The sequence below is a fragment of the Liolophura sinensis genome, chromosome 1 (genome assembly GCF_032854445.1).
Source record: "Liolophura sinensis isolate JHLJ2023 chromosome 1, CUHK_Ljap_v2, whole genome shotgun sequence".
Classification (NCBI taxonomy): Eukaryota; Metazoa; Mollusca; class Polyplacophora; order Chitonida; family Chitonidae; genus Liolophura; species Liolophura sinensis.
In genome coordinates, this window is record NC_088295.1 from 20,783,256 (window position 1) to 20,801,500 (window position 18,245).

General features: G+C 38.3%; 1 protein-coding gene across 4 annotated transcripts in view; it reads right to left on the reverse strand.

The window, feature by feature from the left end:
• Window positions 1-18,245, reverse strand: part of LOC135461501 (G protein-activated inward rectifier potassium channel 3-like) — a 68,058-nt gene that overhangs the window by 16,393 nt on the left and 33,420 nt on the right. For 3 of the 4 annotated variants that reach the window (XR_010443364.1, XR_010443363.1, XM_064738631.1), the window contains one exon: window positions 4,500-6,267. Coding sequence is in view for 1 of the 4 variants with exons in the window: in XM_064738631.1 (XP_064594701.1) it covers window positions 4,540-5,979 (1,440 nt within the window). In the remaining 3 variants the exon portion in view is untranslated. Of the gene's footprint in view, window positions 1-4,499; window positions 6,268-16,260; window positions 16,315-18,245 lie in introns of those variants that run through there. The other variant, XR_010443365.1, reaches the window with a different exon arrangement.

Genomic DNA, 18,245 nt, shown 5'->3' on the forward strand with positions numbered 1-18,245 from the left:
TGGTCGCAGAGGTCGTTGAAGAATTTGAGTATAAAACCTTAGTCTTTCTGATCATTATACTAATTTATCAGCCACTTGACTGTGATCCTATTCTTAATGTTGGGTACCTTGGTACATTTCTTTGGTCTTAATTGAGATAACTGACGGTAAATGACGTAAAGTTTTGTCTTTTGTTTACTATCTCAATGTCTGAGTTGGTGGCTACATGACAAAAGAGGCCACATCACCTAGCACTGATCTTCATTGACACTCCGGTTGTTAATGCGCAAACATGGGGACATCATTGACACAGAGGCTATCAGATTTTCTCATCAGTCACACCCTTTCTCTAACTTATTAATTAAACTGAAAAAAAGTATCTAGCCACAACTGTCACAAACATGTAAATTCCAGAACAACGCCAGAGATTAAAACTGACTACTGCTTCTCAGGTTGACTTAGTCTAATTTCACGAGCTACACTGCAGTGTCATGCCTCAATTCAAAAAGGATTCATAGAAGTCGAAATTTTACAAACCGAAATTCAAAAACTGAATTTCTACCTGGGGGTTAAATTGAGTTTAAAAATTTTTTACCAACCAAAGTAGAATCTGAAATAACTTTTTTACAAACCAAGGTAAATTTTATATTGTATTGTGTTGGCTAGTTATCTATATATTTTTACATATATTCACTTCACACACTGACTTGTTAACGAGGAACAAGAGGAACAGAAATTAGGGCTTTTCTGATAAAAACTGAGTGATGGCATACAAATTACAAGTTGGGCAAGAATAAAACAAGAACTTTAAAGTAGACAGTGAATCCCAAAAATGCTAACAGTGTCCTACAAACATTAAATTTACAAGTGGTTTTCAGTGAAAGAATTAATTATAAACCTTTCTGTAGTTATTTCTCTGTTTACTTAAATGTACCCTACAGAAAAACTACTGCTTGATAGGTGGGTACAAATGTTGTTGTTGTTGTTGTGGGCAGGGGTGTTAAACTTCTAACAGGCACATGTTTCTGACTCTTAGTTAAATGAGAAGATTTCTCGTAACCTTTTCTCAATGCTGTTTAAGCTGCTGTACTCTGAAGGATCTAAATTTATCAATATTCAAAAATTAACCGAGTTTGTCGACTGATCGAAAGTCAGTATCATAGTGAGCTTTTCGAACGCTGCCAAAATGCTTCGGGCCCTTTCGGTCGAACATTAATGTGGCAAAATGGTCCCTCTTTGTGTTGAGTTCGAAGAATGGCAGGACTTCTCCGGCTACATACACATAGATACATACTGAATGAATATTTTTTATTTCAACAAAGAAAGTCTGAAACCAACCCATGCTTACCTGTCCTAACAACCTACATGTCAATCGGATCCAGCCTGTAGAAAATCAACTTTATTTCATCCCCAAGTCCTACTGAGTTGTTATGATATCCTAGCGAATACTTAGTATATTTCTGTGTCTCTGTGCTTTACCCTAGTCAAGGTCATTTTTGCCGAAAGTTATTGCCGTTTGTGTGCGTTGTGTTATGAAACACAATGTGACTTTCGCCAGGACAAAAAACTAAACAAAAAAAAAAACAAAACAAAAAAGGACAATTATTTCTCATTCAAGTGCTTCTCGATTAAAACAACTACATGTAGTATGTTTAAATACACAGCAGTTTGATAATTATTGTCAAATATTGGCTAATCCTCCTGTGGGGATGACATTGTAGTTTTAAAGGTGTATTAATTTGTAGCGTGCCCAGGATTGGTCCTTATATCTACTGTACTTAACCTACAGTGTGGTGTGTAAAATGCCCGTTCAGAAGCACTTAAAAATGACAATTTTGATGCCAACACGTATGTTTTTCTGATAAGAAATTAACTAAAATTCACAAAAAACGTCTATGTAGCTCTATAAGGTGTTTGATTCAATCAGAATCAATCGAAATATGTCATCATTTGATTTATTTATTTGATTGGTGTTTTATGCTGTACTCAAGGATATTTCACTTACATGATTGCAGCCAGGCATTATGATGCAAGGAAACCAGGCACAGCTAGGGCGAAACCCACAACCATCTGCAGGTTGCTGCAAGACCTTCTTCCCACGTACGGCAAGAGAGGAAGTCAGCATGAGCTGGAATTGAACTCACAGCGATCGCATTAGTGGCAGGCTCCTGGATCATTGCACTGCCCTGGCATGCTAATCTTCTCAGCCACGGAGCCTCAGGCCCTGTGTCATTTGAAAAATATATATATACATATATGCAGGTAGTGCATGCTACACAGCCATACATGTACATGTATGCGCACCAAGAGAAGTTACTCTTTGTCCCCAAACAGTGATGGAGACCTGGACACAAATCAATCCCCACCACAGATGTTAGAGATAAGATTATAGACAGCTTTCATATCCTGTCCATATTCTCATGGGATTTACCTTGCCTGACATCTTAATTCCCGTGCTATAGTGGCTGGCACCAGGCCAAATCTCAATGTGCACTTAGCCATGTACACTGATATTTGTTAACGCTAGCTTCATGCTTCATGTTGAAGAATAGTGCTAATCTCTTTGTCTGAAATCTTTTTATCCATTTCTTCTAAAGTCACTGGCCTGCTCTTCATTTAGTAAACAGAAATACATGTACATGTAACCTCTCTCAGTTCATTTTTAGGAACGGAAAATAATTAACTTTTTCAGCCACATGTAAAAAAGTATCTTTTTATCAAGCTACATGTACATGCAACTAGATCGACTCTTGTTTAAAGATGCTACACAACAAAATTATAGATGCAGGTATGTGTACATGAACAGGAGATGATCTACATGTGTACTGACAGCAACGCACATGTAAACGCAACTGGATCCACAACATCACCACATTTGACACAGCAAAACAAATCAGTTTACGTTAACTAATCACAGAGGAAGTGAGCTAATCATGTTACATTGATCATTAAGGGAAATGTACAGGCCACAAAATGAGATTCATCACATCATTAACTGGCTTTGTTTGGACAGAAGGGCCAAGAGAAATCCATCTGATTAGACATACAGACTTACATGTACATGCACAAGTATGCGTGAACATAATTAACATGTACCTCCAATGTACATGTAAGCTTGACAGGAAATTAGTATCTACATGTACACATATTACACATGAGGATGCAGCACTTTAGTTTACACATGATATAACCATGGAAATGTAGCACAAAACTCTGAACACAAATTACTGTGCATTATATGTATGTGCATGCGGAACAAGAATGAAGACCATGTACTGTACATGCATGTACACGTGCTTCACTGAGTTCACGGATAGGTCACACTACAGGCTAACACTGCATCCATCTGAACTCACCTACCTAGGCAATCATCAAAGCATGTTATTTCAATACTCATACATGTACAGTGTAAATCAGCGCTAATATCTGAGAAGCCTTACTTGAAACTGGGAAAAGTAACAATATTTGTGAAGGATTATCTGTGACCAGCCTACTTTCACTCCCAGCCTTCTCTCTTTCAACATGGAATCTTAGACATAGAACCATCAGACTGAACAACCAAGGAGTCCATTCAAATCACGATCCTTTGCAGTGCACTGCAATTCACTAACATACATTGTATGTCTTCAAAATCATATCAAATACACATGTGTCAACATGTGCCACCAGTGAGAACTGCAATTTGGTGTCCCTCTATACACTCATCATATTGCACCATGCTGGCTATCATACCTAATTAACAATAATGGTGCATGACTCCTTAAATTGCATTTTAGACCCAATTTAAGAGCACTACGCAACCAATCCATATGTTTCAAACATCTGAAAGAATAACTTAGCACTTCTACAGCAAACTACTCTACTGCAGCTCTTAGGGGTAAGACAAACAAAGTCATGGAAAGTGAAGCACAAGGACAGCTACATGTATATACTGCACTGGGACATTGCAAATGTACAGGAGTATTGGTATTTGATCATTTTAGAATGAGTTCCTGACATGCATGTATACGTTTACATGTACATATGTGCCACACATCCATTGCGCATGTACATGTATTGTATTACTGAGCTAAAATTTTGTCAGTGACTAAGTTATTTGTTTTCCATTGGGAGTTCTATTGATCTTGGAGGTTTGTTTGGAATGTACATCTAGGATGCCATTCTTCTGATGGAGGGGTACATGTAAATGTAAGTTGCAGAATCAAAAGTACAATTCTGTGGAAATTTTTTCAGGAAATCGCAGTACATGAACTTGTCATCATATATGTATGTATATACGTAAAATATTTCTACTTCTGTAAAAAGTACAAAAAATCCGGTGAAAAGGGGTCATATTGTCATGGAGAATGGTGATTTTCCACTAGAGAATCAGACCACATGTGCGTGTACAGGACATTGGCACTTCATAAATGTAGTCCTTCATATATGTACATGCACACGTAAATTGTAGTCACCTGTATCATAACACTGCAACAGAAGATTTCACGTTACATTTTGTAAAAGTACGTATGTATACTTACAAGTACATGTAATATTATCTATACAGGAGATGATGGTGCCTCAGAGAAGAGTTTCAGATTCCTCCCTAATAGATCCAGCTTCAGTGCTCACACTCCCCTTACTTAGTATTGAGTCTCGACGCGAGTCTCCTTCATTGTCAAAAAAGTCTGTTTGCGCCACCCCATGTCTCTTGATAACATAGGGGCTGGGCATCATTTCAGGTTTGGATAGGGTAGATGTGTTGTCATCATCATCGATATCATGGATGTACACTTGGTCGGCTGGTGTCTCCGTATCATCCATTTCAGAAAGTTCCTTTGCACTACAGTGAGGGGTTTCTACTGGAATGGTGTTGTGGAACCGAGAGAAGTCAATCTGATACTGGCCGTTTTCCTTCTGGAACGTGACCAGGCGCTCAAATCGGTGACCCCACAGGATTTCTCCTGGGAGATAAGAGCTGCGAGCCTGAGTGGTCATCCCTGTTGACTCCACGATACCCTCCATGATAACCACAAGTTCAAACTGCTCACGGTGCAAGTCCTCTGCAGAAATTTCCCAGAATGGGCTTTCTTCATCAATTTTATGCACTATAATAACTGGCCATACCAAGAAAAGGCGGTCACGGCCATCAGCAAATCCCAAATCCACATCAAACTGATACAGGGGTAAAACTTCCCCTTCTTTAGTGATTTTCTTTTTAATGAGCACTCCTCTAACATGAGCTTCCACTAAGTGTGACTTTCTCATATCTCCCACTCTAAACAGCAGGCAAAGGGAGCCGTCCTGTTTGCAAACACAAGCATTCTTACTGAACATTAAGGTCTCCGCTCGTTTTTTAGGTCGTGAAAGTTTGGCAAAGACAATGCCAGTCATCATGGCTTGACAGATCACACCAAAGCAGGACTGAATCATCATCACCACAATTGCCTCCGGACATTCCTCCGTGGTAGAGCGGGAGCCATAGCCTATGGTGTGCTGGGTTTCTATAGAAAACAGCAGTGCTGAGGTGAATGAGTGAATGGCTATAACACATGGCACCCACTCCTTGTTGTTCTTGTTCTGCTCGTGTAAATCACCATGGCTGAAACAAATTAACCACCAAATCAGAGCAAATATCAGCCAGCTTAAAATGAAGGCTAATGCAAAAAGCATTAGATTGTATCGCCATTTTATATCCACCAATGTTGTGAATATGTCCGCCAGGTACCTGCGTCTGCGTTTTCTGATGTTTGACTGTGTGATGTTTACTTCACCATTCTTGTAGACAAGCCTCCGTCTCATACGCTTGGAGTGCTGTCTGTCTGCCCGCCGGTTCACAGCCAGATTGTTCCCCGTTGGAAGCCTAGTGTGTATTTTGGCATACTCTGAGAAACAGTCCTGAGAGAGGAGAAGGTCACTCTTTTTGGTATTTTCCCCAACATCAGGCTGAGATTCTGTGTGAGTCAACGGAGTCTTAGCAGGGAATATGCTATACCCCGTTTCCATGATACAAGCCTGCATGAGTTTGCCGAGGAACCGGTGATATAAGAACTCTACATGTCAATAGTGAGGTTATCAAGGTGCCACAAGCTAGCCTTCTTCTTCAGAGGAAGGTATTGATGATATTCCCCACTCCTGTCTGTCCTTGTCTGGCTCAGGTTCCACTTTGAAGCAGGAGCTGTCAAATTCTCATCTACAGGGGCTTGTCAGTATAACAGTAGCCCCATGAAGTCAACCTGAGCCTGGTTAGTCTCTAATCTCTTACTGTCCACAGATCCACGGCTTCCCAGCTATTCACATCTGGCTAGCCTGAAATTACACAAATCAGCAATGTTATAACACAACCGAACAAACTTCTCATCACATATTTTACTAAACTGTACAAGGGACAAAATGTGAATGAACCCAAACCTGTTAAAGTCTGCAGGTTCCTTGGTCTACACACATTGATTACCTACAGCCTGCAACATGAGCTGAAGACCTTACACTGGCTTAATAGTCAGCAGCATAAAAAGGTTTAGGGAGAGACAGACCTTCAGCTGTGCCCCTATTGTTAACACCTTCAGCAACTGATTTGTTTATGACTTTCATGGGCCTGTTACTTGGAAGGCTGAATGAAGAAAGCTCTCAGCTGGCACAGATCTCTCCTACAATAAGTGAACCTTTACTATTCTTCAACATGCCTGCATCTGAATGTCTATCACACTTCAGGCTTGACTACTGCTATACACAAACTTGGAATTAACCTCGTAATGTTACATAGAAACAAACATCATGTTCTTATTACCCTGTAAGTAACTGCATGTAAACATGTACAAGTACCTGTATGCGCACACCTTTACCTGCAACAGTGATCTATTTCACTCACTCTCACCACATCTGTATGTACACTGGATTATTTCAGGTAAATCAGTCAACCAAAAATATACTGAGATTTACTCATACTACAAAAAAATCTCACTTTACTTTGTAGGAGTGATTAATTGCCAATGGTTTCTCACTGTGAGGAATTTGAAGGCACATGTATGGCCCTTGCACTAATGTAATACACTAGTAAGTCACCTAGAAAAGATAAAACTACAAAAGCAAATGAATGAAGCCAAAATAGAGTATTAAACAAAATCCATGATCAAATATTAGGAAACTATCATGTAAACAAAATCACTTGAACAGAAACTTTGTACACGCACAATGGATTCTAGGTCAAGTTTAACAGATGGAGTGGGGAGGGGGGTTTATTTTAAGAGAAGGAAAACAAACTGTATGGCTACATTGAGGACACAGGTTATAAATAATTGCCTTGTGTATGTACATGTATAGATCTCAGTTTCTCCTCTCACCAGCTGGGTTTAAAGCCGAAGAAACTTTGAGTGAACAGCGGGGTTATGAACCATGACTTCAGCCCTACATCTCCATATATAACAAACACAGGACAAATACGGAAACAATGACAACAGCTGCAAGTGCATGTCCATGTGTGTCTAAAAGCATGTAAAGCAGTTGGCCGAAAACAGCACAAATACTAAATGACTGCTGTGTACTTTCATTTCTTGCATAACACTGTAAATGCGATTTAATCTGACGCATGGCATAAACCATATCAAAATATTTGCCTTAAACACACGTACATGTACTGTACTGTATCCAAACCTCTCCCAGAATACGGTGCAAGTGCTCTGCAGTCCAATGAAAGATTAGATGTGATTTCGGTGATATTGCCAACTTAGCCATAAATATTCATACATACCCCTCATACATATATGTCATCATTCTGTTAAGCCGAAAAGTTCTACAATGACAGCCTGGCATGTAAATCACACCCCAAATCCAACAATACAAGGTAAGCCAAATAACATGACTTAAGAATATGATATTAATCATCTAAAACTAAAAAGTATGTGGCTTATGAGCAATTTTTCCATTCTGCTTTTGAACATGTACCAATATGAATAATTAAAGTCAAGACTACGATGTAAATCCTTGAATACCTGTAGATCTAATGAATAAAATAAGCAGAAATTCTGGCTAGCTTGTAACAGATGCATGAAGACCTACTGTGTAAAACATATTAACTTACATACATGCATACACAAAAAATAATATAAATTAAAGATAGCCCTATTATCAAGATAAAACGTGAACATAAATCATGATCAGTTCATGCATTGAGCTTAGTTCACAAGGAACTGTGTCATCATCAAATCTCAAAAGTTCTAATCAATGAAGTGCACCCAGAAACAGCCACAGTACATTCAGCTCTCATATCAATAACCAAATTAACATACATGTACATGTACTACTGTCTCTATGAATCTCATCACCATGGAAACATTACATGAACAGGTGATAGTGGACACATAACGACAAATTAACAACATATTCCAGACAAGCTATCCATTAGTGGAGCAGTGCAGTGGACAGTGCATTGAGTGGGAATGACACCTTTATGGATATGAGAATGTATCCCATCTGGCCATGGATAATTCCCGCCAACTGCACAAATTCATGCCACACCTTCGTTGTCACATTTACTGCACCCTTCAGAACCTACTATTATAAATAAGCATGTCCCCTACCAGTTTGAGCTCTCTAATATATATATATATATATATATATATATATATATATACACACGTCTGTCAAGGACAACAAAAACAGCCTTAATTTTATTGAAAGTAGATGGAACAGCACTAAATTTGCACATTATAGTGGCGTTATCGTTCTACATCTATACTATACAGGAAGTGGTTCCAAAAATGCCAGTATTACTTCTCAGTAACGAACTGTCAGTTTGAAAACCTTAAAAAAGTGGAGGTTCCAAGACGATTTTCAAGTGGAAGTAAATGCAGATGGTGCAATAACTCTGATGAGTAGTGAAGTATTACAGTTACTGAACCAGGATAAAACCCAGAGGAAGCCACTATGCCTAACCATTTACCTGCACAACCTCCTGACACAAACCCACTACTGAACCAGAACAAAGACTAAAGGAAGCCACTATGACTGACCACTTATCTGGAACAACCTCCTGACACAAACCTGCTACTGAACCAGGACAAAACCTAGAGGAAGCCACTGTACCAGACCACTTACTTGGAACAAACCTTCTGACACAAACCCTCTAGGACAAAGCCCAGAGGAAGCCACTGTGACTGACCATTTACCTGGACAAATCTCTTGACACAAATCCACTACTGAACTAGGACAAAGCCCAGAGGAAGCCACTGTGACTGACCATTTACATTAACAAACCATATGTCACAAAACCACTTCTGAACCAGGGCTACACCTCAAGGAAGTCACTGTGCCTGACCACTTACCTGGACAAACCGTCTGACACAAACCCACTAATGAACCAGGACAAAGCCAGAAGTCACCGTGCCTGACCACTTACATGGAAAAACCTCCTGAAACAAACCTACCACTGAACCAGGACAAAACCTAGAGGAAGCCACTGTGCCTGACCACTTACCTGAACAAACCTCCTGACACAAACCTACTACTGAACCAGACAAAACCTAGAGGAAGCCACTGTGCCTGACCACTTACCTGGACACACCTCCTCACACAAACCCACTACGAAACCAGGACAAAGTACAAAGGACACCATTATAAGAATGAATGTAAATATACATCAGCTGGTAGTATATATATCAATGATCAACCATATACTTCAACCATGGCCACATCTTTATCTTATTTGAGGCAACGCCAAGAGTACCCTACTCAAGTCTAGCAACAGTCACATTTACCTGTAGGTCCTAACTCACTGGATGTATTGGTAACATCTGTATTTAATGCGACTGTATTGTTTATATAATATGGTCATAAAAATTCAGAACAGTAAGATCAATGGAAATATGTGTTAGTGGCGTGCAGCTTTGACAGCTCAAGAACAGCAAAGCAAAAACAAAGACCTGGTGGTGAATTTAGGAACCTAGATCTATAATTCTGAAAACTAGAATGGTATACATGTAGTTCTGACACAGCATTATTTTAAGTGTTTCCAAGCACAACAATATAGCCAGTAGCAACTATATTTTATGGTGCATGCATACAGGCAAGGGATAATACCTAACGGCCTTTAATGTTACAGGCACATAACACTGTTCACATGGGAAGAAAATCAAATACATATAATGGAGATGTTACTCTGAAACTACAACCGTAAAAAAGGTATCACATGGACAAATGCTTGTTGCCACTTACATTTAAAATATCTTGCATATGAATTAACCATGCACACATGAAGAGACACCCCTGCACCTTGACACGCACGCCTGTAGAGACACCCCTGCACCTTAACATGCACACTTGAAGAGACACCCCTGCACCTTGACATGCACACTTGAAGAGACACCCCTGCACCTTGACATGCACACTTGAAGAGACACCCCTGCACACTTGAAGAGACACCCTGTACCTTGACATGCACACATGAAGAGGCACCCTGCAACTTGACATGCACACCTGAAGAGACACCCCTGCACCTTGACATGCACATCTGAGGAGACACCCCTGCACCTTGACATGCACATCTGAAGAGACACTCCTGCGCCTTGAAATGCACAAATGAAGAAACACCCCTGCACCTGGACATGCACACATGAAGAGACACCCCTGCACCTTGACATGCACACATGAAGAGACACCCCTCCACCTTGACAGGCGCCACGCAGAGAACCTTCTGAAACCCAAAGCCTCACCCATATTAAATAAATCAGTACAGATGATTCAAAAAGATCATACTCTCAGAAGATATTTATTGAATGAATACCACACAAAATAAGTTTATCTGAGGGTTTGAGGTAGAATCTTGCCACGATATAGAAGTTGACAGATAACAACACCATTTACGATGTGGCTGAAATAATGCAGAAGTGGAGTATGACCATAATCAATCAATGTAGAATCTACGGAATGTAAATAAATTCTGCAATCTTTCTATAATACATAAGACAAAACAAGTGTTTCCAGTAATTTTTCTTACATAATATCTTTGACGTCATGAAGTCCTGCAGGAGCCTTTGGGTCACTTTATGTTTGACTGCAAACAATTTCTTTTAACCGAGTAAAATCACTGACTACGATCAAAGAATTGTAATAATTTGCAGAGGTCATAGGCTGTCGTAGCTCTGGTGTAACTCAGGCTTAACAGATCTACATGCATGTACCTCATTCCCAACTAGTGCCTTATCAACTCAGGGAATCAAACTACATATACACGTTTATATGTAAATGACATTTTTCTATTTCCTTGAACAACTTACAATTGCAACTCAATTTGTAACTTTAGCAAGTTTGAGGAGAATTGGATCACTCATTCTGTTTCATTTTTTAGTATTACGCTCTGCCTTGAGGTTTATGTGAATGATGTTTATCAAATAAAGAAGCTATCCTCAGGAGTACACATCACATAAGCTATACACACATCATAGATAAAAAGGGTTCACAGAAGTCATTTTTCCACCTACTAACTATTCCCCTTAGGGCAAAATGTGTTTTTCTTTCACTTGAAATTGACTTTTTTTCTTTCAACTGTCCTCTTGAAATACTGAAATTGAATATTATAAACTTAATAACCATCCCCCATTAATTAAAGTAACTATGACCGTTTATATGAACTCACGCTTGACTGTATGACATTGCAAATTGATACTGGGCTCTCATAGCAGTTATTATTTTTTCAGGCTTCCACATGTGAAGAGTGTCAGGAGAATAGGGCGGCTTATCTCCCTCGAGGTAACTCTCTCTTTAAAAGGTTTGTTGTTAGGAGTAAGGTGTGGTTAGGTGGGGACCTCAGAAAATACAGAATCAGAAAACGACAGAAGCCAGTTAAAGGCCCAACTTTAAAAAAAGGTTTTAATTTTGTAAACGTATTTTGAAAACCCACTCAGGATAAAAGTTCTGTATTTTTTAAATCCACTCAGAGGTAATTTTAAGATTCTTGCCCTAATTAAACACAACAAACAGCTTCAGAGAACTTTTAAGGTGTAAAACATGGACTCAAAATCTCTCAACATTTCTGCAACTCTCAAACACTGTTATCATGTTTTCTTACTGCAGCCTTTAACAAGCGAGGTCCCACTTCTCCTAGTTTCAGGCCTCAAAAACTAATCACAGTCGCCCTTGTATGACAAGGGAGGTAATTTAGAGCAGCTCTATTGTGACAACGTGTCCAAAAGCTTACAACCAAGAAAACCTAAAATGACAAACTGTGCAAATATTATGTCAACAATGGTCAGGTGTCGTTTAATGTCAAACGGTAAAAGAACTTTAACAGCGAAAATTAGCAAATATGAATAAACCGCAATTATTCCATGAAATATTAATAAAAATTATCTTTAGATAAAGAGGCTATAGATTCACGGAGATTAAGTATGTGTACATGTAAATTGACACGTAATGTATCAATGGCAATAGCCTGTCACTTGTTCCGCGACAATTACGGCTGGATCTCAACGATCTGACGTATTCCCAGCTCCATGTTCTGCCGATGAACACAAAACACACTTTCAATTACAACCATAGGAGTAGGTTATTTTTATTTGTTAGGAAATAAGCTTACTGTTCATCTAGCTTGATTTCATACATCTCTCCATTTCAATTAATCTAATCAAATGGAAATTTCACACTGATCAAGTATGCTGGTTGTGAAGATTTCCAGACAATTAGCTCATAATGTGCACAGGTTGTTTCATGAGTTTTGATGACATTCAATTTGAGATACATAAAATGTTGAATATTTTTTCAAAAGGCAACACAAATTGAATGATAAGTATGACGAGAAACTGAATATTTTAATTGACTAGTAATACCGGCCTGAGCAGACGACTTCTATGAACCCCTCTCAGTCCCTGCAGAGTGACAGATCACTTAAGTTTGTTGAACATTCAATGCATGGCTCAGACTTTAACACATACCTGTTTGTCTGGATTTAGAGGTCTTTAACTCACACAGGTTAATTAACTGTTGTCTGATCTGAGGTTAAAATCCCTTCTTACCACTTCTGAAGTCTCCTGAGAACTGTTGAAAGGGCTGATTTCACTTTGAAATCCCTGTCTATATATGTCTGGAGGTCACCGAATACTGTAAGGCCCCAAGTAGCATACGATATGACATGTGTATCAATGGGAACATACTGACATAGTTATCACTAGTACACACAATGTAGCTAACGCTACTTGACAGGTCATGTGATTCACTAAGTTAAATACAATTGTGTACAAGCAACCCTTAAAGAAGTAAAGCTTTTAACAACTTAACTGATTACTTTACGCATAGTTGTTACCCTGTTATTCACCGTATGACTGTATAGGAACCACTGCACTAAAACTGTAGTTTACAAGCAGCTGATTCTGAACATCATGAAGTTATCATCACCTATTGTTAACCTCGGTTCTCACCCCTGACATCGTGACAAATAAAGCAGTTATATGCAAGAAAATCAACTGAACTTTTGTGGCATAGTTTGAAAATACATTTGGTACATCAACGATTTTCATGGAAAAAAACTTCACACCATTAAGTTGTGTGTGTAAACATACATACCTTAACTTTAAAGAACTTTACTTTAAATATTCCTAGTATCATCCATTTAACTTTATCTGCACACATGTTTCAACAAATGTATAAAACTTTCATTTTTTTCATTAACAGCATAGCCAATCTGTTCTATCTACACACATAATAATTAATGGGTTGCTACTGTAAGGCCATGTCACACATACAAAGTCATACCTATGTACTGTATGTACCTGTAGTTCTTTCTTTACCTATACAAGTATCTGTACTGTATGGCTACATTACTACACGCAGATATGCCTGTATCCAAGATACACCCTGCAGGTAAACTTCGACATTGTCATATCTTGATAAAACATCACTTTGAAAAATGAGTATAATGGAAATCTCAACACTGTTTTTACTGTACACTGATACACGTGTGTATGTACATGAGTGTGTAGTTATCTTGTAACTACTGGTAGACTTCCCATGTGACTGAGGAAATGGCCGAGTTTCTCATCATCAATGGGACAACATACTCAATAATCTACCAAACAGATGCTTCCACAATGCATTACTCGCATCAACTTGTTACATATGTAACCTAGGAGCAAGCTTCAGGTGTCTTTGATCACACTAATTGCATTCCATTAACTTACAGAATGCATATTAAAATACACACATACAAAGCTAAACATCATGTCAACCGATATATTCTTCCAACAAAAGTATTCAATCCCTGTTATGAGCAACAGTTTAGGGTAAGGTGCCCTACCCTATTTTTTCTAATTTTTAGGACAGATATAAGTAGTGCTGAAAGCAAAGAATTACATTTCTCTCTCAGTTTTTTGAGAAAGTAAAGATATGAATATGCTGATCATTAGAGGACCATGCTCACTAACCATGTGAACAAAAGAAACTAAACATTCCTGCTACAGTTACATGTCTATTGGTGAAAAACAGCATATCAGGTGTCCCAAAAATTAGAATAATTAGGGTATTTCAATGATTGTATGGATTTAGTGCCACTAGCCACTGGCCCTCTGCACATGGCTTATTTCTCTCATTACATAATAGTTAGGAGGGTAACAGTTTATTTCTTTCCATTACATAATAGTTAGGAGGATAAGCTGTGCCTCTTGGTGAAGCATATATTTTCAGTGTACAGTACATGTTTATGCCGCCAGGTACTGTTAAGCTCTAGCTTTATCTCAGCATTATAATCATCTTCCTAGCACCTAAGGACCCAACACAGTTCAGACTTACAGGTACACGAGAATCAACACTAAGCTGGTTAATCTTAGTATTTATGTAACAGCCTAGGTATTGTTATTTATTGAATAAACTTACAATGCCTCAATACCAACAGGTGTTCACTACAACATCCCTTCAACATGAAACTCCCAGGTAAATAACTTGGCATACGAGATTTACATACATGTAGTACACGTAAATATTCAGATGCCCACTAGCATGAAAATAAATATGTACATACAATTAAACACTTTACTACCATCATATCTATCTTCCGTCGTCCTATGAAGCAAAATATTCTTGAGTACGAAGTAAAACACTAATCAAAGTAAAACACCAATCAGAGAGAAAAAAAACTTCCTATCTTTTCTATGACTTGTCTCACTGTACAAGCATATGTAAGTTTTGTCCTGTGACAGCTATTCATTTACAATGTAGTCTTGTCATAAATGTTCCTGATCAAGTGACAAAATTGGTTAGGCATGTAGTCACCAAGCTTAATGGTTAGATTGGAGCAATTTTGTGCATTCGCCACAGAAATGAATTCTTGATGAGAATGACAGAGACACTCACTAAAAGTTTCTCAACATATTCAGCCCAGTCAAAGAACTGTGATGCATTTTACCTACAGGTATGCTGCTACAGTACTTGATTGATTGATTTATTTATTTGTTCTATGTTTTGTGCTGTACTAAATTAATATTATCCCTATGGTAAGATAAAATCGGGCAGAGCCTATGAGAAACCCATGACCATTCTCATTTTCAGTCTGCTGGCAGATTGACCTTCTCACGTACTGCCCGAGAGGAGGCCAGCACGTGGACCTGAGTGAACTGCGCCGAGCTGGCACGCTAGCCACCTCAGCCACGGAGGCCCCTACATGTATTTATAATTAAATCAATATTTACCACAGAATGTAATCTGTATTCAAAGGATCACATACAGACCATACTACAGTACATGACCTAAGAAGAGTCATAATATTCTGTAACTCTTCCTGGTTTTTCCCCATTTCTGCTTAAAATGAAACATTCAGATTCAGGCATATTATGTGCACATGCATATCAACAGTGAACTGGAAAATTGGTACTTTTTCTGCATAGTGGGTGAGGCACTTGACTGAAAATGCATCCTTAAAAGATATATTTTTTTTCACACCAAGTGTTGACAATTGTAGGTAATTGTCATTAACCTCTGTTAGAGTTGGCCTAAGCTCTTCATATCACCTGTACAAGACCAATACCTGTATAATAAAATCTTTGCTATTACACAGGTGAATAAAACTGTGTATAAAAGCTGGTTTGTCACAACTGCTTCTTGATCTCCAGGACACATGCAGCTGGAAGTAACTAAACATGCACATGTAGTGCTGCCTCTATCTTTATAATACACTACATGTTTACTAAATTCCTATGTCACTGATCCAGCAATTACCAGTACAAAGCAGCAGCAAAATTTCAGCGAATTATTCAGATTAGTACAAAGCCCAAGCTGATACGAATTCAAATGAGGTTGACCAGGAAAGACAGAATCTCTACTTACATGTGAGCAGTACATCTACAACAACACCGCATAAGTATCTGCTGTACTCTCAATGTTCACGCTGGTGTCTTCCTCGCTAATGGCCCAGGTGAGGCAATCCAATATTCATGACATTAAAGAGTGAGTGAACAGAGTTCAAGTGAAACTGGATCATTTCAAAAACAACAAGTGGTGGGCTTAGGGAACCTGAACCCATACTTGAGGTAAACAAAATTCCTTAGCCTAGCCACAGACCAGGGTCTGTCTTGCGGCTACCAAACTTACCCTTAAAAACATACCTCTTACACACAATCTCAACTAAAATGCTTTCTACTGGAGTCAGTGAACCGTGGCATCTACGCTATACAATTCTGCAGTGGGTTTAATATTCTGTATACCATGTATGCTGATGTGTAGTGAAGCTCATCCAACTGAACAGGTATCTTCATGTGTTTATAACAGCATTGATACACGTACTAAGCTAGGTAAAAAAAAAATGAAATCAATTGCAAAATTCCAATCACTAATACATCTAGTACGTGTATGCCATAAATAAATGAGGTATTATGGCTGAACTGTCCTGCAGCAAAACAAGTCTAATTTCATGTACATGTACGTATGCAGTACACTACAAGTACGCTAAAAGGGATTAACTTAAGTCACGCTTTTACCAGCTCAGAACACGTAAGTACATGTATGGTACTTATTCTTCTAGTGCACTGCACTGGATGTATACATCTAGCTGTAACAATCACTATCAGACGCAGAAAAACATTCTCACAGTGAATAATACAACAAATGACATTTGGAAAGGTCAGTCATTACAGTGGATTGCTTTGAGAGTAACTTTTCTTTACGCGATGTCTCCCACTTTTCATACATGTACATTTGAGAATGTCACATTCAAGCGTTTGTTGCTTCACGTCTCAGAATTACCATGTGAGCTCACTTTCTGTGTTGCAAGCGATTCAGCATCACACTCAATTACAAGTTTCTTTCAAGTTCTTATAACTGTTTTAAGCTTTACATTGGTTTTATGGTATATAGTATATTCAATATAACTCTGTTCATGTTTGATGTATGTACATGTATCTTTACATTTAAAATCAAGGGTGTAACACATTCATATTTAAACACAGTATTTGGTAAATGTTGTAAGGCAACCAGAAACAGATGAATGCAAAACTTTCGCTCAATACATAAAGTACTGGAGATATCATCACTAACATTTTCCTTAACAATTTAACAAAAGCTTAATAGATTGTCAAGAATTTTGTATTTTGCAGTAATTAGTGTACACACTGGACATTTATGATGGCACTGCCTCTTCATGGCGTCATGCTTACACGTATATGAAACTTGAGCCTAATACATTCAGTATTTTAAGATATCACCCTTAACTTTTACCCTAACACTGATTCTAACAAATTAAAGACAAAGTAATGCACATGAAGGGCATCAACAATGAAATCTCCCTCATATGTTTTTTCTTTACATGCATGCAAACCTTGGGCTCGACACATGCAATATTCTTTGAAATACCACCCATAACCTTTCTCTTGATCCTTTAACTGTTATTGGGATAGAGACAGAGGCTCGGGTATGACAATTAGACCCTGCTGCTCTTTGTACAGTCCAGCTAATAAGAGACAAGTGAACTTAAAAAAAAGTTTTTGTCTCTAAACAAAAACCTTTATCCTTGTAAACTCATACAAAATTTATGGAGTCAAACCTTAAATAAATTACATTCCACTGATTTCTAAAGCTAACTGACTCCTTCTGTGCTTGGAGATACCTCAGTAAACTGATAAATTATACATGAATAAAAACATGACAATTCAGGATCTTTCTGACCTGTTCAGGCAAATGCAAAGACTACCTGCAGTCACATACCTGCATCTACAGTTAACTTATTTGTCTGTAATTGGTATGATTATAAGTTACATGAGCATTAGAAATACATGAGCCATAAAAATAAATAAAGATGCCATATCAAAGACTACTGA